General features: G+C 58.5%; 1 protein-coding gene across 1 annotated transcript; it reads left to right on the top strand.

Annotated features, from left to right (window-relative positions):
- The first annotated feature begins 281 nt into the window (after positions 1-281).
- On the top strand, positions 282-19,481 carry LOC142418827 (adenylate cyclase type 10-like). The gene is given in 29 exon segments (XM_075521207.1): positions 282-460; positions 655-694; positions 696-855; positions 1,159-1,263; positions 2,414-2,452; positions 3,096-3,239; positions 3,863-4,068; positions 4,506-4,599; positions 4,916-5,004; positions 5,570-5,761; positions 5,876-5,997; positions 6,611-6,687; positions 6,995-7,184; positions 8,120-8,172; positions 9,043-9,196; positions 9,912-10,104; positions 10,666-10,752; positions 11,194-11,477; positions 12,103-12,239; positions 13,097-13,213; positions 14,226-14,480; positions 15,170-15,515; positions 16,288-16,510; positions 16,905-17,012; positions 17,171-17,349; positions 18,057-18,218; positions 18,695-18,796; positions 18,950-19,080; positions 19,399-19,481. Coding segments are annotated over 29 exon segments (4,251 nt in total).
- Positions 19,482-19,682: the final 201 nt, after the last annotated feature.

Raw genomic sequence — 19,682 nt, 5'->3', positions numbered from 1 at the left:
GGGCAGCCTGTGTGTATGGCCTGGCCTCCCTTTCCATTGGGAAACCCCAGCTGCCCTCAGGGATGAGAGGCCTGGCTCCAGGTGCTGGAGCTCTCGCACAGCCCGGGGAACGGGGCAGAACTCAGGAGCTGCTGTCTCTGCCAGAGGCAGGCCACCGTCCGTCACAGGCACTGTGCGGATGGAGGGATGGGAGAGCTGGAGGGCTCCCCTGTCTGAGCTGGGGCAGCTGGGAGCTTGGGGAGGGAGCAAGGGAGCAAGAAAGGAGTGAGCCTGCTGGGAAGATGGCAGCAGGCCGTGTAGCTGCAGGGGGAAGGACCAGTGCTAGCAAACAGCTGTGTGTGCCGGAGGCAGCTGGTCCTTGGGAACAGGGGAGGCAGCTGCAAATTCAGCAACAGGTCGCTGCGCGAGCCTCCCTTCGGCGCTGTCCTCAGAGAAGTGGGGTGGCGCTGGCTGCCTCCGAGTCAGTGGCTCAGCGTCAAGGAGGGAGCCTGGGTCACGGTGGCAGCTGCCCAGCAGATGATGACACAGGGAGGATGTCACTGCCAGGTGATTGTGACCACCCCTGTGAGGGCAGGGGGCCAGTCGTCCCGCACAGAGGCCCTGGGCTCACTGTGCAACTGGCACTGTGCGGTGAGGTCCTCATCCTCCTCCCAGCTGGGCGTGGCCGTCTTCTCTGGAGGTACCCCGTGTGCCTCAGGGCGCTGACGATGGCTTCTGCTGGGGAGAGGAAATATCACTACTCAGACCTGGGGAAAGCAGCAGCTTTCCTCCCCAGCCTCCTTCTCCAGGACTCCCTCAGGAGCAACAAGCCCATTCATGGTGTCCACGGAGTGCTGCTCTTTGCGGATATATCAGGTGGGGTGAGCAGGGGGGAGCAACCAGAGTCACGAGCCATTTTGGGACACACTGGGCCCTTTGGAGCCCTGCCCCTGCCCCTCAGACAGAGTGGCCATCTTGTCACTGCTGAGGTCTTCTGCTGGGATGCCCAAAGAGAGCGGGATGCGGTATCTTGGGCGGTCAGCCACTGCTGCCACCAGCACTGAGTGGGGGCATGGGAAGGTGTGACCTGCAGGCTCTCGGGCTGGGCAGCGTGGAAGTGGCTGCCAGGTCCTTTGGCCCGTATGGGCATTTCCTGATTTCTGGGTGTCCCTGTTACAGGTTTCACTGCTTTGACAGAGAAATTCATCCAGAGGAGCGGCACAGACAGAGGCACTGATGAGCTGGCACAAACCCTCAATTGCTACCTGCGTGACATTTTGGAGGGTAAGAGGCATGCTGCAGGACTGCCTGGCATCGGGCCGAGAGGCTGCTCATGGGGGGTGGAGGCAGACGTGCTGGGCAGCCTGGTCCTGCCTCCTTGGAAGGGCTGGGGCTTTCTGTGGCCCGGAGGAATGGCGAGAGCAGCCAGGGTCTCCTGGCGAGGCAGGACCAGCGCAGGTCCTTTCTGCTCCCCACTGTGGCCGGGAGGCACTCGCTTTCTCAGCAGCCACCTCTGTGCCTCTGGTGTGAACACCCCGCTCAGTGATGCGTTAGGGCCCCGAGCAGGCTGAGGGCATCCAGCAAGTGCCAGTGCGCGAGTGACCTGAGGATGCTGGCACTGACGTGTGTGTCTGTGTGTGTGTGTGTGAGAGAGAGAGAAAGAGACCCTCAGGAGGGGGAGACCCCCCTTTTCAGAGGGGACATCTTGACCCTTCCAAGCTGACCGTGAGCCCATTGTGGCCACCCCTTTGGCAGCAGTTGTAGAGCAAAGCAAGAGAGTCCTCAAAGATGATGAAGGGTCTGGAGCATCTTCTCCTCTGAGGAAAGGCTGAGAGAGCTGGGACTCAGTTTAGCCTAGAGAAGAGAAGGCTCGGGGAGGATCTTAGTAATGTGTCTAAAACCTGAAGGGAGGGTGCAAAGAGGAGAGAGCCAGGCTCTTTCCAGTGGTGCCCAGTGTCAGGACCAGAGGGCACGCCACAGGCAGGCCCTGAAACACAGGAGGTTCCCTCTGTACGTCAGGAAACACTTTTTGACTGTGAGGGTGACTGAGCACTGGCACAGGTTGCCCAGGGAGGTTGTGGAGTCTCCTTCCTTAGAGCTATTCAAAAACGATGTAGCCACCGTCCTGGGCAGCTGGCTCTGTGCAGCCCTGCTTGAGCAGTGGGGTTGGACCAGATGGACCCCAGAGGTCCCTTCCAGCCTCCACCTTTCCAAGATTTGGTGGCACCTCGAGGCCCTGCCTCCCTGCCTGCTGTGTGGGTACCAGGGCTGTGGCCACTGTGAGCCTGGGAGACAGGCCAGCGTGGTGCTTTCCTGAGCTGTGCCCCATGGTGCAGCCTCACCCAGGTGCTCCTCTCCGGGCAGAGGGGCTTGCTCTGTGGCTTCTGGAAGAAGGTGTCCACATGACTCTTCCTTTCCTTCCCTCTGTCCGCAGAGATGCTGATTTTTGGAGGAGACATCCTGAAGTTTGCTGGTACGTACTTAGGAGGACGATGCCCACATGTACTGATCTGCAGCATTTAACTGTTGTGGCGGCCGTTTGCTCCGCTGTCCTTCTCATGAGGCTCTGTGCAGCACCTTGAGCCAGCTGTCTGGCCACGCACGCACCCCCCCTGCAGTGCCCTTTCTCCAGGCTCCTCTTTCCCCCCGGGCCTGCCTGCAGTTTGGCTTTGGCAAGGGCTGTGGTTCCCCTCACTCTGCCCCTGCTTGTAGGGCCCTGGGCTGGGGGTGGGGGCAAGGAAGCACTGAGAGGAGGAGACCCCCTAGAAAGCGCAGCCAAAGGTGTGTGTCGGGGTGGTAGTGAGGGGCAGGGAGGCCCCGGTGATGGCGGAGCTCGGGCTGCCAGGCTGCGAGGGGAGGAGTCGTCCCTGGCGTGCTGCAGCTGCAGAGGAGCGCTCGGGGCAGGGGGTGCCACCGCTGCCAGCTGGCTGCCGCTGTGGCCGGCGCGGGAGAGGAGAGGTGTCCCGGTGCCCAGGGTGCGGTCCTCCGGGATGATGTCCTCCCACAAGCCCACCTTCCTCAGCACATCGTCCGGTTTCTGCTGTCCCTGCCACTGCGTGTAGGTCGGGGAGAGTCAGGTCTCAGCAGAGCCTTTACCTTCCCCTCGCTTCCCCCAGGGGATGCTGTGCTGGTGCTATGGAGAGCACTGCCCCAGGAGCTGGCTGAGACCATCAGCCTGGTGCTGCAATGTAGCTGGCGGATCCAGAAGAAGTATGGGAGTCGTGACACGCCCGTGGGTCAGAAGGTCCAGCTGAAGATAGGTACGGGTGCTGTGCCAGGTGCAGATCCGTGGCACTTTCCCGTGCCACAGGATACTTCTCACCGGCAGGGAATGTGGGGATGCCTACTGGGGCTAGTGCCAAAGGAAAGCATCTCCTGCGAGCATTCAGGGGGCCAGCTGTAGTCCGAGCGGGGACGGGAGACCAGGACTGCTGGGTTTGCGTGCGTCTGCAGATGCAGAGGAAGCTTAAAGGCAGAGCGGGTGTCAGATCAAGTATTAGGGTCTTTTGAATGCCTGCTGTCTGCTGACAGATGCCTGCGGGAGGTAGTTATGCTTTCATTTTTTCAGGTGGGGGCAGCTTTGCATGCTGCTTTCCATGCTGCTGGGTTCTCCCCTGCTGGGCTTCTGGGGCAGGCAGCTGGGCAAGAGGCCCGGCGCTCTCAACACATTGCCAAAGTCGACTTTGTTTGTCTATTTCTAGACACCCGTTTCAGGGACCTGTGTCAGCATCCCCCCGAGTAGGACGGAGGATGCCCTCCCCCTCCATAATGCCCGTCTCCCCGCTGGCCTTCAGCTTAGCTTCTGAATAGCTGAGATGCTGGGGACGGTAGAGCTCAAAATGTTCCCTGTGTCAGTTCTGCTTCTCCCTCTCTCTCTCACCAGGGATCTCTGCAGGGCCCATGAACCTCATGACTGTCGGAGACGGGAGGCAGCAGTACTTCTGGGTCTGTGGCTGGGCCCTGGGTGCTGTTTGTGAGGCCGAACAGCTTGCGAATGCAGGTGAAGTTGTCCTCTCAGCCACCACCTGGGAGGTCTGTGAGCAGCACCAGCTCAGGATCAAGCACCTTGCAGGCAAAAGAGCTGTGAAGGTAAGTGGATGGGAGGGCCTCTAGAACCATTTTGAGAACCCAGACCGGGACGTGAAGGAGGGAGGTGTCAGAAGGCTGAGGAGCTGCATGTGGAGAGAGTTGTAGCTGTGAAAGGGGGCAGGCAGCTGAAGCTCTTGTCCTTCCATCTGAGGGGTAACTGTGGGCTGGGCTTGCTTGGTTTGAGGGGTCGGGAGGCACAGGAACGGTTTTGGCCCCATCAGCAATGTCCTCTGTGGGTCACGGAGCTGTTGTTGACAGCTGGGGGATGCTTGGATGATGCCTGCCCAGCTCCAGTGCTTCTGAGGAAGCACTGCTGTCCCATCCAGCCAGGTGGGCTTGTTGTCCCCTTTTCTGGGCAGTGACGGTGGAGGGCAGGCTCTGTCCCCTGGGACTCCTGGGGAGGCCAGTGGCAGTGCTTTCATTCTGTGTGTCTTCAGGTTACGGGCATGGATCGGATGGCTTGGTCCGAACGCCAAGACGCTTCACACAAGCTTGTACGGCGCCCTGTGAGCCAGCGCTTGGAAAGGGAAGGTGAGTGCCAGCTTCAGCTTGTTCTGTGATTGCCCAGAAAGGTGGGGCCTGGCTGCTTCAGGGGCCAGAGAGGAGCCACCGGCGCCCTCTTCCCCCTTTCAGTTAGCACTCCTGCTTTTGGCCCTGCTGTGCATCAGCTGGGGCAGTCGCTGCTGCTGCCGCCTCCTTGCGGGGGGCAGCTCTGCCCTGAGCATCTGGGGGGGCAACATGAGCAAACGCAGAAGACTCTCGCTCCCCCGTTTCCAGTGCCAGCCCCTGCTTTCCAACACCTCGTAGTCCCATCCTCCCAGTGACCGCCTGCATTTTCTCTCCTCAGGTGCCATGAGGTCTGCTCTTCTCTTGCCCAGTGATCCTAGTGTGGAGGAGGTGCTTAGGAAGTACATACCAGGAGCTGCTCTCAGGAAGGTACGGCCAGGCCACCAGTGCTGGGGGCTGCATTTTTGGAGGGCAGAAGAAGTGGTGCATTGCAGAGATGGAGTTCTCACGAGAACAGACAAAAGAAAATGCACCCTGAGGTGACAGCGCGGGGAAACTGAGCCAAGGGGCACCGGTGCTGCACCACTGTGTGCGCTGTCCTCAGAGAGAGATGGGTGGCGGGAGGCGGACTTCTGTCTCTCTGTCTTTTCCGTGGGTATGGTTCTGGATGTGCTGCGGACGTGACAGTGGGATAAATGGGAGGTTCCACTGAAGTCCCTAGAGCATCCCTGAGGGTTTCCCCTCGTGTCCATGCCTGTCCCAAGGTGGGGTGTTACCGGAGCACCTTTCTGTCCTTTGTCATTCGTGTGAGGATTCGGTATCTGCCTGCCGCAGGCTGGGCTGCCTGCCGGCCAATTGCACTGAGAGGAGGATTTATCCCTTCCTCTGGTAGTACCTGCTATCGCCAGTACGCCTGCTGTCCCTCGGTATCTGGTGTGGGCAGTACGGCCCCGGGAGAGCAGGCTGGTGAAGCCGTCGTGCTCTTGTCTTCCAGTTTGATGACAGAGTGCCGCTGGACCTCTTCTCTGAGCTACGGCCGGTCACCATCCTCTTTGTCCAACTGCACTTTGCTGCAGATACCGGCCCAGCGTGTCTCTGCACGATGCTCGACAATGCCATCAGGATGATGCTAGAAATCCTCTGCCCTCACAAGGGCGAAATCAACAAAGTCCTCCTGTTTGATAAAGTGAGTGTGGGGGAGGAATCGCCTCCCCCCACCCCGAGAGGGTGGGCAGTGAGCAAGAGGGAGAGACTCCTTCTTAGGCATGGTAGCAAGACGTGCTGCATCCGTCCTTGGCAGGGCTGCACGTTCCTCTGTGTGTTTGGACTCACTGGAGAAAAGCTGCCCTACAAGAGCCTTCACGCCTTGCAGAGCGCTCTTCAGATCTTTGACTCGTGCTCCACGATGCTCAAGAAAATAGAGTGAGTGTGTGGCGGGGCTGTGGGGGGTGCACGCTGCCTGGGACAGCGCAAGGGGGCTTACCAGAAAGAGACGTGCCTTCTAGCTTGCCCTGCCTTGTCCCTGGCAAGAAGGAAGCAGTGCCCTGAGAGGTGGCAGGCGACCCCTGGGCTTAGCCCACGGCAGCCAGGCGGAGTCCCTCCAAGCACACCCTGCTAGCCACTGCGCTGGAAAGAGCCCTCGCAAGGGCGAGAGGCTCCTTGGTGCCAGAGGCAGGCCCTTGTGGGCGACTGGCCCGTGAACGGGGACGGGGCCCAGCCACCTGATCTCAAGGTGCTGTCATCGCAGGTGGTGACATGGTGGGCGCCTTCTTCCCTCCCTCTTTGCTCACGAGAGGGCTGTGGCCTTCTGCAGGTCGCAGCTCAGGGAATGTGGCCTCAGGGGAAGTGTCGAAAACTTCCTGCATGTGCTCTACCCCTATCCCTTGTCCTTTGCAACCCGGGTGTGTTGCGCCCCTGAACTCTCCACGTCCCCAAGACCTGCGCTGGCAGGGCAGGACGGCAGGTGGCCCAGGCTAGCACCGAGGGGAGTGCACCTGGGGCGCTGCTGAAGCCGTACTGTTTCCCTGTGTGCCAGGGCAGTGTCTGTTGCCGTTACCAGCGGGACGGTGTTCTGCGGAGTCACTGGCCACCCTGTGAGGCATGAATACACAGGTACGAGGCGTGTGTCTGAGGCGCGGTAGGCTGGCATGGGCCTGCTTAAGCATAGCAGTCTGGAAGAGGAAGGCGGGCTGGGAGAGGGCTTGCCCGGCAGCGGGTCAGGAACGGCGCAGGCGGCCCCAGTCCTGGCCCGGAGTGGGAGAATGGGCTCCGTGGCCGGTTGTTCTCCTGGGTTCTGCTGACCCCGCTGTGGGGTCGGCCTGTGCTGGAGGCGAGGCAGCCATTGGCCCAGAAGGTCGCCACGGGGCTGGTGGCACAGGTACATCAACGCATGCTCTCTCTCTCTCTCTCTCTCTGGCAGTCATTGGCCAGAAGGTGAATTTGGCAGCCCGGATGATGGTTCACTACCCTGGACTGGTGTCCTGTGATGCAGCGACGTACGCCGCCTCTCAGCTGCCCCCTTACTACTTCAAGGAGCTGCCGGAGAGAAAGATGAAAGGCCTTAGCCATCCTGGCACTGTCTATCAATATGTGGGGATCACCGAGAAGAGGTGAGCGTCCTCTGAGAGGGCTGGATGAGGGGACGGTGGCACCAAGGGTGCAGCCTTGGCCAGCAGAGAGGAGTTCTGCAGAGAGAGACCAAGCTGGTCTCCCTTCCCTGTGGCTGAGACAGTCGGAAGCCCTGGTGTGGGAAGCTTTTTGCCTCTCTCCCCTGCTGTCTCCTGCTGCTGAGAGAGCAGGAGTGAAGCCACAGGGATGGGGAAGGTTTGTCTGTCTTGGTAGACGCAACGTGACCTTGCAGGCTTTGACCAAATGGCTTTTGACTGTGCTTTCTGTGCTGTGCTTGCTCCACCACGTGCCCTGCTAATGCTGACCCAAGGAGGTTTTTGTCCCGGCTGCTTCCAAGCAGGAAGCTTTGGGCCAGTCAGGTTCCCATGGGGAAATGTGGACCATTGGCACACTCTTCCTCACGTCTTCCTGCTGAAATCTCGGCTCTTCCTCTGGGCCAGGATTTGACCTTCTCTTTGGATGACGGTTTGAATGTTAACATTGCCGTCTCGTTGAAACTACAGGAAGACTTGAGCCAAAGGCGCGAGGTGCTTGGCGTCCCAACCTGTTCAGTGACACAAGCCCTCCTTTCCAAGACACTTGTTTTTCTTGGCCAACGTGGTAAAGCTGCCTGCTAGGCAACAGCACACCCCGGCTTCTTTCACATGTCTCCGATTTCTCTGGATTTGGCCTGTGGTGATGGACTCTTGATACGTTCTCCTGTCCCCCCGTGGCCGTTGGGCTTCTTTATGCTTGAAGCTGTCCTAGGGTGCAGCTTGAACTTTGGCTGGGGGAGTGTGCAGGGGATAACTTGCTGCTCGAAAGAAAAGCAGGTACCCAAGGAGCACATCCTGCCCCTCCGCGCCAGGCTGCTTCTGTATGTGCCCTGGCTTCTCACCAGCTAATTGACTTGTGTTTTCTTTTCCCCTGCTTCTAGCATATTTGGCATGGCTCTTACCAAGGAGAGGTCAGAGTACGTCCCCTTGCTGGGTAGGTGGAGAACGCCTTGCTCTTCTGAACCCCAGTTTCTTCCCCTTGGTAACTTTTAGTGCCACGCTGGGAAGGGAGAAGCTTTTGTCAGGGATGGCATGACGTGCAGCAGCCCTAAGGAAGCGCTGCCTGTCTTGGCCCCTCCTTGGTGGGCATTTTGGGGTGGAAAGCAGGGGGAGGCACCTGGTGCTCGCTGCTGTGCTCCAGGCCTGGTACGAAGGTTCCTTTCAACTATGGAGCTGCTCAACAGCCTGGGGGCTAAACTGATCCCTGTCTTTGGGATGAGGAAAGAGATTTCCTTCTGCCAGACGGACGGAGAGTTTTGGGAGTGGGTTCTCCCCCTTGTACTCCTCAGAGTTCCTTTCTTGGCAGCATCTGGGGCATAGACATGGAAATGTCAGGACCCACGGGATGCCTCGAATCACTCGGCATCTTGCCGGATGTTTTGGGCCCTGTTATGGGTTAACCCCGGTAGGCAGCTCAGCCCCACAGAGCCGCTCGCTCCCCACGGTGGCATGGGGAAGAGAACCGGAAGGGTGAAAGTGAGAACACTGGTGGGCTGAGATACAGAGAGCTTAATAGGTAAAGCAAAAGCTGCGCATGCGTGCAAGGCAAACGCAGGCATTCATTCACTGCTTCCCATTGGCAGGCAGGTGCCTAGCCCTTTCCAGGAAAGCAGGGCCCGCCACCGCTCTGAGGAAGGCAGAGGTGCAAAAGCTGGGATGAGGGGGCGGGAAGGAGGCCTGGGTGCAGGCAGGCTGGCGGATGTGGTGGCGGGGAGGGAAGCTGCGGTGGAGGGTGCCAGGAAAAGGGACGGCTCTTTGCTTTTCAGCACGCCCCAGCAGCTCGTTTTCTTGTTTGTCGTCACAGGTCGGGAGAAGGAGGTTGACCTCTTTGTCAGCTGCTTGAAAGCCTATGAGGATTTAGGAGAAGGGCACATCCTGGCATTTGAGGGCACGGTGGGCTCCGGAAAGAGCCACTTACTTACTGAACTGGCCTATTTAGGCCAGGCTGCGGGCCACAGGTACAGGTTTCTGACTTGTAGCTTTGGGACACTGCCCCTGCCCATCCCCTGACAGCCATGGAACACTCCAGCCCCTCTGGCAGCGCGCCTGGCCCTTGGACTGCAGCCTCCCGAAAAAGCCTCCTGGAGACACTCCCTAGGAGCATGTGCGTGCTCTGCTCCTGCCTCCGCCTCTTCGGGGAGCTGGAGGTGGCTTCTCTGAGCCATGGCCTTTCCTCCTTCACCTCTGGGCCAGGCACAGATAGAAGGAAAGAGCCCAAGCTCAGTGCTTTTCATCTGACGCCAGACCCAACAGACAGCAGGGTGGCCTGCCTCAGAAGCTCTGCCTGTTTCCCAGAAGGAGCACTGCCCAGAAGGGGCAGAAAAGCCTTCCTGTGGTCTGGGAGGTGGCCTGCTGAGGTCTGGAGCCCAAAGGCAAACTCACCACTTGCTCCATCCTTGCCTCTTAGCCCCGTGAGTTCCTCTGCCGGGGGGACGTAGCGAGACCTGGGCCGGCACTGCAGAGACACAGCGTCTCGACCCAGCTCTCCCAGTGGCTTGGCAGCAACTGCCCCCCTGTGCCCTTTCCCATATGAGGAGCAAAAAGCTTGGCCTTCTCTGGGAAGCACTTTGAGATGGGTGGCTGAAGAGCCCCCCACAAGGGCATCTCCACCCTTTTTGTCTTAGAAGGCTTGGGCTGTCGGGGATCTCAGTCCCGTCTGCTTTTGCATGGCAGGGTGGTTGCCGTGGAACTGCTAGAGGTCAACGTGAGGCAGTCCTTCTCTGCCATCCGTACGCTGATGGCCAGGGCCCTGGGCCTGCAGGACTGTGAACTGTGCAGTGACAGGCAGCGCATGCTGCAGACAAAGCTCCGAGGGACAATCGAAGAGAGCAGCTATTGCCTCCTCAATGACATTTTCCTCGTCGAGGTGAGAGCGAGAGGCCTCTCTGGCCCTGGAGAAGGCCTTCTCCTGAGCTTTTCTGGGTCAGACGTTGTGAGGGCGTGCTGCTGGGAGTGCCTTAGCTCAGGGGTGGGAATCGCGGGGGTCGTACCACACGTTTCCCATTCTGGGGCCCGGGGGGCTCCCTGTCTGTGTTGAGTTCATGTCCCACGCTGCATCCGGCAGTGGCTGGTGCCTTGTTCAGCGGGTGCTGAACAAGGTGGAAGTGGCATTGGAGAGAGGCTGTTGCTGACCTCGTGCTGAGGTCACCGCTATGTGAGCGGTCTGCTCCAGGCAGCCCAAGATTCCCGCAGCCTGAGAACCAGCTCTTCAGCCCACCCCCAAGCCCCAGCTCTGCCAGAGACCCTCAGCAGAGGGCCTCTGCTTTAGGCTGCAGGTGAAGGCCCCACCGTGGCCCTTTGCACTTGTGCTGGGGAGAGGTAAGGCGCTGAGGCCAGCAGAGGTGGTTTGCGCTGCGGTCTTGCTTGGTGGGTAGGTGTGTGCCTAGCCCCGGAGTGATGTTTCTCCCTGACTTGCTTTTCCGGCCAGTTTCCCGTTTCGGACGAGGTTCGCGAGATGTGCGAAACTCAAAGAAAAACGGAATTGCACACGACTTTGGCAAAAGTGCTAGAGAAGGTGAGCATTTCTCCTTCCTTCCTCCTGGGTCAGAGAAGGAAAACAAGCCTGCCGGCTGCGGGCTCTGTACCACAGCAGTGTGAGCGGGCGGGAGGACCACGCCTCTGGGTCATTGCCATTCAGGGCCTGAGAAACCCCCCACCCCCCACCTCCCCACCGCAGCCCCACAAACACACCCAATAACTTTCCTCCCATCAGGTGTGCCCTGGAGGAGAAACAATGTCTTCTGCATTCCCTTGCCCAAGCTCCCTCCTTCTGCAGGGCAAGTGATGTTAGGTGTGACCTTAAAGTCTCAAACAAATGAAGTCAGCGTCTAAGCAGGGAAGTGGTTGGGGAGAGACTTCAGAGCATCCTCTCAAGAGACAGAGGCTAAATCTCCTCCCCTGGAAGACACTGGAGAAGCCACTGGATTCCCCTCAGAACAACCTGCTTTTTTTTCAGACCATTGGAGGAGAATTTGGCATATTTGTCATCGACAATGCCCATTTCATCGACTCTGCCTCCTGGAGTATCATGTCACCCGTGCTCCGAAACGTCTCCCTCTTCATGGTCGTGAGCTTAGCTCCGGGCTACGCAAGAACAGAGAGCTTTTGGAAAGCCGCAGCAGGCAGCACAAGGTCCCAGAAAATCACCTGTCTTCATCTGGACAAGCTGAAACCTTCAGCTGTGGTGCAGAAAGCCTGCCAGGACCTTGGAGTGGACACCATCTCCAGGGATCTAGCAAGGTAAGTTGGAGGCAGGGGAGCTCTTCCTGAGGGCTTGAACCTATGGAAGGGAACATGGAAGGGAACCAGCCCCCCGGGAAAGGGAGCACAGGGCCGCTAGAAGCATCAGTGACTCTAGCGAGTACTGGACGTGGGTTGCTTGTTACACCTCACCCTGGCAGGCGTGAGCTGAGAGTGGGCAACTGCCTAGAGATGGAGCGTGGGAAGTGTCCGCCCTTCGCTGTTGCACAGGGAAGAAGGGAGGAAGAGTCCCGAGCCCAAGCGTGGCTGGGGTGTGAAAAGGCCTTGGTCTAGGTGGCCAGGCTGTGGGGGAGATTCCCTGGGGCAGAGGTCTGCCCTGCTGCCAGAGAGGGTCGAGGCTCCTGAGGAGAGGAAAGGCAGGGCTCGCTGCTCTGTGCTTTGGGCATTGACCACAATTCTTTTCCCATGGACTTCAGCGAAGGCTGGAGGTTCAGGGGGGCCCAAAAGCCCAAGCCAGCGGGAGGACCATCCCTTTCAAAAGTGAGGTGTAGCTCTGGCGAAGATGCTGGCTACCCTGATATGCCCGAGTGGCTCGCCGCCCACCTGAACCATGTTTCACCTTACTTTCCCTGTGCTGGCCACTGCCGGGTCTGCTCCTGTCCAGGTTCCTGATCCAAAGGAGCTCAGGGATCCCATATTACTGCGAGGAGCTGCTGCGCTGCCTTCGTTGCAACAACATGCTCTTGTTCCGCACCCGGAGGCACGGTGAAAAAGTAGAGGACAACTGGGAGAGCCTGATCAGTAAGCACCTTTGCTGCTGACTAGCGAGTTGCTGTGGCGCATTCTCCACAGCACAGTCTTGCGCCGTCATTCCCCCATGGATCTGGGCAGAGTCAGATCCTGCAGCAGTGCAGGACTTGGTCTGGCGGAGGTGTGGGCTCCTGCATGCCTTGTTTTGGGCCAGCCAAAGCAGGGGCTAGCGAGTTCTGGTGGCTTGGAGAGGCCTAAATTCTTAGGGTGGGGGGTGGGGGGCTAAAACACAGGGGAAATCGTTCCGAAGCACGTGTGTTTCTTAGGCATTCTGATGGGCGCGTAATTTACCTTGGCCAAACACCGGCTCACTTGAGAACAAACCCCAGCTTGAGGGGAGGGACGGGCCTGGGAAACTTGAATCCAAAACCATAAATCTCCACAAGGGTGCTGGTAACGGAAGAAAACGGTGGTAATGCCACCGAGAGGGCAATGCCAGCCAGAGTGCCGTGGCCTTGGGAACAGCCAGGACTGACGCTACATTTTGCATGATCAGCGGCAACTTCCCTGGCTGTGGAGGTAGCACTGGCAAAGGCAGCAGTGCTGCTGCTTTCTGTCCCGGGGCGTTCAGTCGCCCCCTGGGAAGTCTGGAAGCTTTGACTGTTTGGGAAAGCTGGTCTGAAGGCAGAACGTCTTGGGGAGGGCTATGCAAAGAAACGCTTGCAGTGGGAACTGTTTTGCTCTGCTTCATGGCCACGTGATTAAGCGCAGGCAGGTCAGGGTGCCCGCACTGGCCCACGTAAGGTGGGACTTGTCCCATCTCAGGTGAATTTTGAAAGGTTTGCAAGCTGCAAGTCACTTTGCAAATGGCCTTATTTGTGCTCTCCTGCTCCACCCAGCTTCTGCAGTCGAGGCTTCACCCCTGGCAGCAACCTCGAGCTCGGGCGCGGGGAATGAGGGCAGGGTCTGCTTCATCAGACCAGATGCGAACCTGGAGAGCGCCGTGCTGCCTGCCACCTTGAAAGGTGAGGGGCCGAGCGCCGCTCTGCCGGCTCGCGGCTGTGCTGGGGCCCCTTCCCGGGGCATCGGCTAGAGGGAGGCTGGTCATCTGCGTGCTGCAGAGTCACCCTCTCAGCTTGGGGGCTCTGCTGGGAAGTGGCTCCGGTCCAACTAGAAACAGGCCTGGGGCTGCGGGCAGCCTACTGGGCATGGACCAGCTGTGAGCCTGCTGGCTGCTTTCCAGCAGCAGGTAGGCGAGAAAAGGTTCTTGGTGCAACAGTAGAATGACTCCCTTTTCTCACCGAAACAAATCCGCTGCTGGGAAAAATCTTTGACTTGCCTCTGATTCAACTTTGAACAGGGCTTCTACCTCGCTATTCTAAGTTCCCCAGCTAACGCTGGTCTCAAGGCACTTAATCCAAACCAAATCCTTTTTTTTTTCTGTGGCTTGGCACGGAAATCCCCCCGAAGCCAGGGGACCTGGATGGGGGAACCGTCAATGAGTGTCCCTCCTCTCTAGCCAGAGCCATTTGTATGAGCCCTGAAGAAACGTCATGCCAAAGCATGCCTGCTATGAAGTTGCTTTGTCCAAAAAAACAAAAAGGAAGAAGACCACAAGAAAGGAATAGTTTCATCTGGCCAAGTTAAGACAACCGTTGTGGGGAGCTCTGAGTCCGCCTCTGAGCTGCAGTGGGGAAAGTTCTCTGTCCTCTGTGTGCACGGTTGGGCCAAAACCTACTCCAGATCTGGTAGGGCGTATCATGGGATGCATGAACCTGCTGGATCCTGCCCTGCTCAGCCTTGGTGGGGGGGCGTTTGTTTGAGCGTCTCGCTTTTCCGCAGGCCTTGTGGCCTACGATTCCAACAGGAGCGGAGCCACTCTGAAGATGCCTCCCCTGGGTTGCGATTGCCCAGCAGGTGCAGTCCCAAGGAGAGGAGGCCAAAGCCTACCCCATTTCATGTGTTGAAACTTTCCAGCCTGTCCAGCCTGAGCATGGGGAACAGGCAAGAGAGAGATGTGGTGCTTCTTTTTGACAGAGATTGTGCTGGCTCAGCTGGACCGGATCAAGCTGCTGAAGCAGATGGTTTTGAAGTTTGCAGCTGTCATCGGGCCAGTGTTTACCACCCAGCTGCTGTCACACATCCTTCCCGCTGGCATCAGGCACAAGATGAATTGCTTGTTGGACATGCTGGTGAGGGACAACATCCTTAAGTGGCTGAAAAACCCAGAGGTGCCAGAAGATGTCCAAGGTCCTCCCAAGGGGCCAGCCACCTCTCTGCAGGCAGAGAGCGGTAAGTGGTAGCAGTAAGGTGGACAAGGGAGCTCCCAGCTGTGTCCCGGCGGGGCTCCCCAGGGCATGGTGCGCTTCCCCCTGGTGATGGGTGGCGGGAGCTCAGGCAGGCACGGCCGTTTGGGATGGGTTGTTCAGAGATCTTACAAGTCACTCTCAAAGCACAACAGCTTTGCGCTGGAGGGAAGTTCCCACCAGCCATCCCAAGTGCCTCTGCTCCCCTGCCTCCAAGCGCTGCTCGTAGCGCAGGTGTGGGAGGACATGTGGAATCCCTGACATCCTCTCCCAGCTGCCTGCAGCATCCAGATCAAAGATGCCCTCCAGAGTGCCCCGGGGCCTTCAAAAGGCTTTTATTCAGCTTTGATTCCCCTGTGGCACAGCAGGGGAAGCTCAGGAGGCTGGGGACTGCCTTGCCAGGAGCGGGGAGAAAGCACTGGCCAGGGCTTGCTTCGGCTGGCGGCACTATCCCTAGCTCCTGCTTGGAGCGCAGCTGAGCACTGTGTCCCCAGGGCTGTGCTAGCGTCAGCAAGGCAAGCCGGGCCCTTTTGCCCCGTGCTGCAAGGCTTGGTGTGCAGCAGCGCTGGTTCGCCGCCAAGGATGCGCACCAAGGCATGACTTTTGTGCCCCGGCTGGGATGGCCCTGAGCCCTGGTCCCAGCTTGGGCTGATGCCAAAGCCCTTTGCCTTGCAGGTGTGAGGCGTCCCTCTCCGAGCAAGAAGACCGTGGAGCGGCAGTCTGGCGTCCTGGCCTTCTGTGTTCTGCTGCTGCGGGAGGCTGCCTATGAGCTGTGGCCCAAGAGTCAGCGGGTCGCCTTGCACCGCAAGTGTGCCGCTTTCCTGGAGCGGTACGCACACAAATGCAAGAGCTGCAGCCAAGGGGACTTTGTTGCCTTCCACCGCTTCGCCGTCCCCAGCACCCAGGACGGAGGGAGCTGTCAGGCCCCTGCTGACCAGGACGACTCGCGCAGCTGGGAGGCCTTGGTGCTCGCAGGAGAAGAGCTGAAGAGGGATAGGACCCACGCCGCTGAGGGTATGCTGTGCACCATGCTCCGCAGCCCGGGCTCTCCAGGAGGCCAGGGGTGTGTGCTGGGGATCGGGTGGGAGTAGATCTGCTAGGGATGAGCCCGGGAGGTGAGGACGACCACTGCAGACTTTCCTCAGTGTGTTGGGACTCTTGCAAGGATCCTTGCAAGCCCACTGGGAAAGGGAGAGCAGCTCTTAGCCCGGGGTATGTGAGGAGGTATCTAACCCCCTGTTTCCTTTCCAGATGCTGCAGATGCTCTGCAGCAGCAGCAGCAGGCTTTCATGGAGGAGGATTTTGGGTGAGCAGACAAGGTTTTGATTATTTTTGAAGCCAGTGAGTTCCAGGTCTCCAGAGGAGCAAAGGAAGCACCGGCATTTGGCTGCCGGTTGTGACGCTAGCTTAGGGCTTTCTGTGGGGTGGGAGCTGGGAGGAGATGGCCATGGAGTTAAGAGAGTGCTTGAGGAAGCCCATGGGCTCAGAGGGATGGTCACACTACACTGGCGAGCCCTTGCTTTCCAGTTCCTACAGAGTAGCGCTGCAAAAGCTGCAGGGGAAAAGCCGCCACAGGGACTCGGGTGGTTTGCCTGTGGGAGGTGACAGAAAGCCCAGCTTGTCTTTTTCTTCCTACCTACAAAGCACCTGTTTGAGTCCTGCCTGCCCGTGGCCTCGTGCTCTGCTTTGAACAAAGGGCTTCTGATGCAGTCTCTGTGGGGAGAAAGACCAGGATAGGTGACGCCCGTGTATTCTTTGCTCTCTTCTTCCCCTGGGAACTGTCCTCTGACTAGTGTGGCATGGCGGTTTCTGGCAAGGAGCGAACAGACAACTGAGCTGCCCAGCAAGACCGACGGGAAGCACAACGGCGCACGCTCATGTGAATGCAAAGCCATCGTGGAATCGGTGCTTGTGCCTTTGGCTCGCCACTACACGGCAATGGGCGATGCTGCCAGAGCCTTTTACTACCTTCTGGAGTGTGCGGCTGCCTACCTGCATGTCTCCAACAGCTACATGGTGAGTTGCCCTGCTTGCCAGCACCCGCTGTGCACGGAGTCCTCTCAGTCGCCTGGCTCTGGGCAGGACAACTTCCCCGTTGCAATAGGGCATGCCTTCGCGGGGTCTCGGAAGGGAAACGTTGGGGTCAGATGCTGACTTTTTCCTCCGGTTTGCCTCTTCTGCGGCAAGAGACACAGGGCACTGTGCCCTTAGCACGAGGGGCGTTAGGAGGGAGGCGGTCTGAAGGATGACTGGTGCCTGTGCTCTGAGCCAGCGTGACTGTGTTTGAGCGGGCAGCACCAGGGGGAGAGACAGGCCCTCTTCAGACAGATGCCAGAGGCAACGGGGGAGGACGAGGCTGGCCATGGGCTCTGCACCCACGCTCACCTGCTCTCTGTGTGCTTGCGCAAAGGCTCTCGTGAAGCTGAACGAAGCAGAGGTCCTGAGGAACTCGGTGGAGGAGAAAGCGAATGTGATAGCCCGCTTTGAAGAGGCCACCTTCTTCAGCCTCAAAGGGGAGGTAAAGAGACGGGGAGGTCTGGAGGGATCTCCTGGGGGATGGAGCTGGATGCCTTCCCCAGTTGCAGAGGACATCGCTGGCATGTCCAGCCGCTGGCAGATTCCTGCAGTCTCTTAGGCAACTAGTCCATATCGGGATGTTTCCCTTTTCCTGTGCAGGTCTGCTGTCATCTGGGACGCATGAAGCTGGCAAAGAAAATGATCAGGGAGGCTTTGAGCCTGCTCAAAAGGCAGTTCCCCCGGACCTCCGTTGGAGCCTTTGTGGAGTCTCAGGCGGAAGAGTTGCAGTGTGCCGCTTATGTTGCCAGAAGAGCATCCTCCCTTCCGCAGGAGGCCCGGTAAGAAGCAGAACTGAGAACCCAGGGGAGGAAGAGCCATTTCCTACCTCATCCCAGGCATCCGGGCCCAGACCTGCCTACACTTGAGGCCACACCTAACCTGGCGCATAGGCCTCAGCAGGACCGAGGCATTAAGGAGCGATGTGCGGGTAGAACAGGGAACGGCAGAGCCCCACACTGTCCCCCTCCCTCCCTCCCTCCCTCCCTCCCTCCCCGTGCAGCCCTGGGAACAAAGCACGCCTTTGGGTAAAAAGCAGCTTGCAGCTGGGGATGTGTCTCTAGCACGTGTTGGCTGCGGCAGGGGGTTGGTGGTAGCTGGGAGCAGAGAGCTGTAAACAGGGAGTGGAGGCTGAAGAGGGGCAGGGGTCTGGAGGCAGGACCAGAAGGACATGGGGAAGGAGCAGGAGGTGGAGGTGAGGTGTGAGAATGAGGAAGCTCAGAGGGCGATACCCCTTTTCCTGCCGGTTCCCGGCTTTGCTTGGCTCCCCTGGGGCTGTACTGCCAACACGCCCTCTCGAGCGGTCAGCTTCCCCCGGCAGCACTTCTTTGTTTGCCCCCTTCCGCTCCGGCAGCCCTCCCTCCATCAGCTCCCTTTCCTCCGAGGAGGTGTAACTGGCTTGTCTGCCGCCCTGCTTTCCCCTGGCCCTGTCCGATTTCACACTGTACAGCCAGAGCCTCTGGGCCCAGCAGTTTCTCTTGTGTGGCAGGAAGAAGAGGCTAGCCTGGCTGCTGCGGCAGAGCTGCTGCCTTTCCTTACTGGAGCACCTCTTCAGCCTGGAAGGTACTTCCAGCGGACGGATGTTCTCCCGCCTGGCAGCGCGCATGAAGGCCAACACGGACAGGGCAGCGGACTGCTATCAGGCAGCAGAGTCCCGCCACAGATAGACCTAAAACAGAAGGGTGGAAATGAAGTTATCTAATTAAACATCTCTTTATTATGACCTCTGTTGTCGAGCCTTTCTTTCTGAGGCACGGAAAGATACACTATCTTATTGTTTCTCTTGAGGGCTACTGTTGCTCCATCAGCAATGGCTACAGCTCTCTCGCAGACCCTGGTGCAAACACACGATTGAAGACACTTCTGATTTCGGGTCACATTAAAAGCAGAGGCCCTCTAAAACCCTAGCCCTCTCTGTTGCTCTTGTTCCTCACCACCCACGGATGGTCAGCCGGCTACTGCTGCTCCCTATCTTTCCCCAGCTAAAGGGGAGCAGAAACCTGTTTAAAAAGGCACGGGTGACAGGCAAAGCCCCAGATGCCCAGGGGACTTTGGACAGCTATCTCCAAAGCTTTTGCCTTGTCTGAACCCGTCAGGGGACTCAAAACAACACACCCTTCTGCCTAGCATTGCCCCCAAGTCAGCATCTGCAGCAAAACTCTACAAACCATTATGGTGTATAAGCAGCGCTGCAGACACTGGGGAAAAATGGGGGGACTCGGCACGCAGGTAGGTCATACGTCCGCTCCTCCTTCCCTTCCAGCTGGCAGCACTCCTTCTAGCAGCAGAACTCCTTAGGCTCCTCCCCTCTGCCTGCCTACCAATGGCTTTGCCATGAGAAGGGTTTGCGTCTGGAGGTTATCTTCTGCGCTTCGCACGCAGGCACCTGGCAGACTTCAAAACTGTGGGCATAGCTACAGGTGTGCTGGCTGAGATGGGCAGGAGCTCACTGGCGAAATGCAGCTCAGTTAGGGACCTGCAGAATGGCAGGGGCTTCATTCAAGGAGCTTCCAGTCACCTGCAGGAGCTCTGCATATGCAGCTTTCTCCCTGGCACCCTCCGTGGCACAGAATTTCCATGGCCACCACAGAAACCTCAGGCGTGCCGAGCTTACAGCTGTGCCACGCCTTCTGGTCCAAAAGCTTCCGTTTCTCCACACAGGCGTTAAGCAGGACTGGGGTCCCTCTGGCTGCACGTAATGGCATCCCTGCTGCCAGCTGGGACCGTCAGTATGTGTGGCATCTACCTCCATGGCCACTTGTGCCTTCAGCTAGGAAGGCTGTGGCTGTGCCACAAACGATTGCCTTCCGCCTTACGTTTCTGTCTTACAGGGTGTGAATTTGGATGTCCAGCCAGCTGCTTGAACGTTGCAGATTTTCACCGGCACTGGCATGCACTGCCCTCCTCAGACTAGCTCCTTGCAAACTCCACCATCTTTTCCATCCTTTCCAAATGGTATCTATATTGCGAACAGACACCTGCAAAGAAATACCTGAGCGTAACAAAAAGGTTTGGTGGAAAAAATAAAATAGAACAAACATATGTATTTGTCTGTAGCCGTTCTTCTTCTTCCTCCCTCTTTTTCCTCTCCCCTATTCTTTCTTCTTTAATCTCT

The sequence above is a fragment of the Mycteria americana genome, chromosome 19, assembly GCF_035582795.1.
Source record: "Mycteria americana isolate JAX WOST 10 ecotype Jacksonville Zoo and Gardens chromosome 19, USCA_MyAme_1.0, whole genome shotgun sequence".
NCBI lineage: Eukaryota > Metazoa > Chordata > Aves > Ciconiiformes > Ciconiidae > Mycteria > Mycteria americana.
Note: the sequence above shows the minus strand (reverse complement) of the source record. Positions and strands in the feature narration are given on the sequence as shown.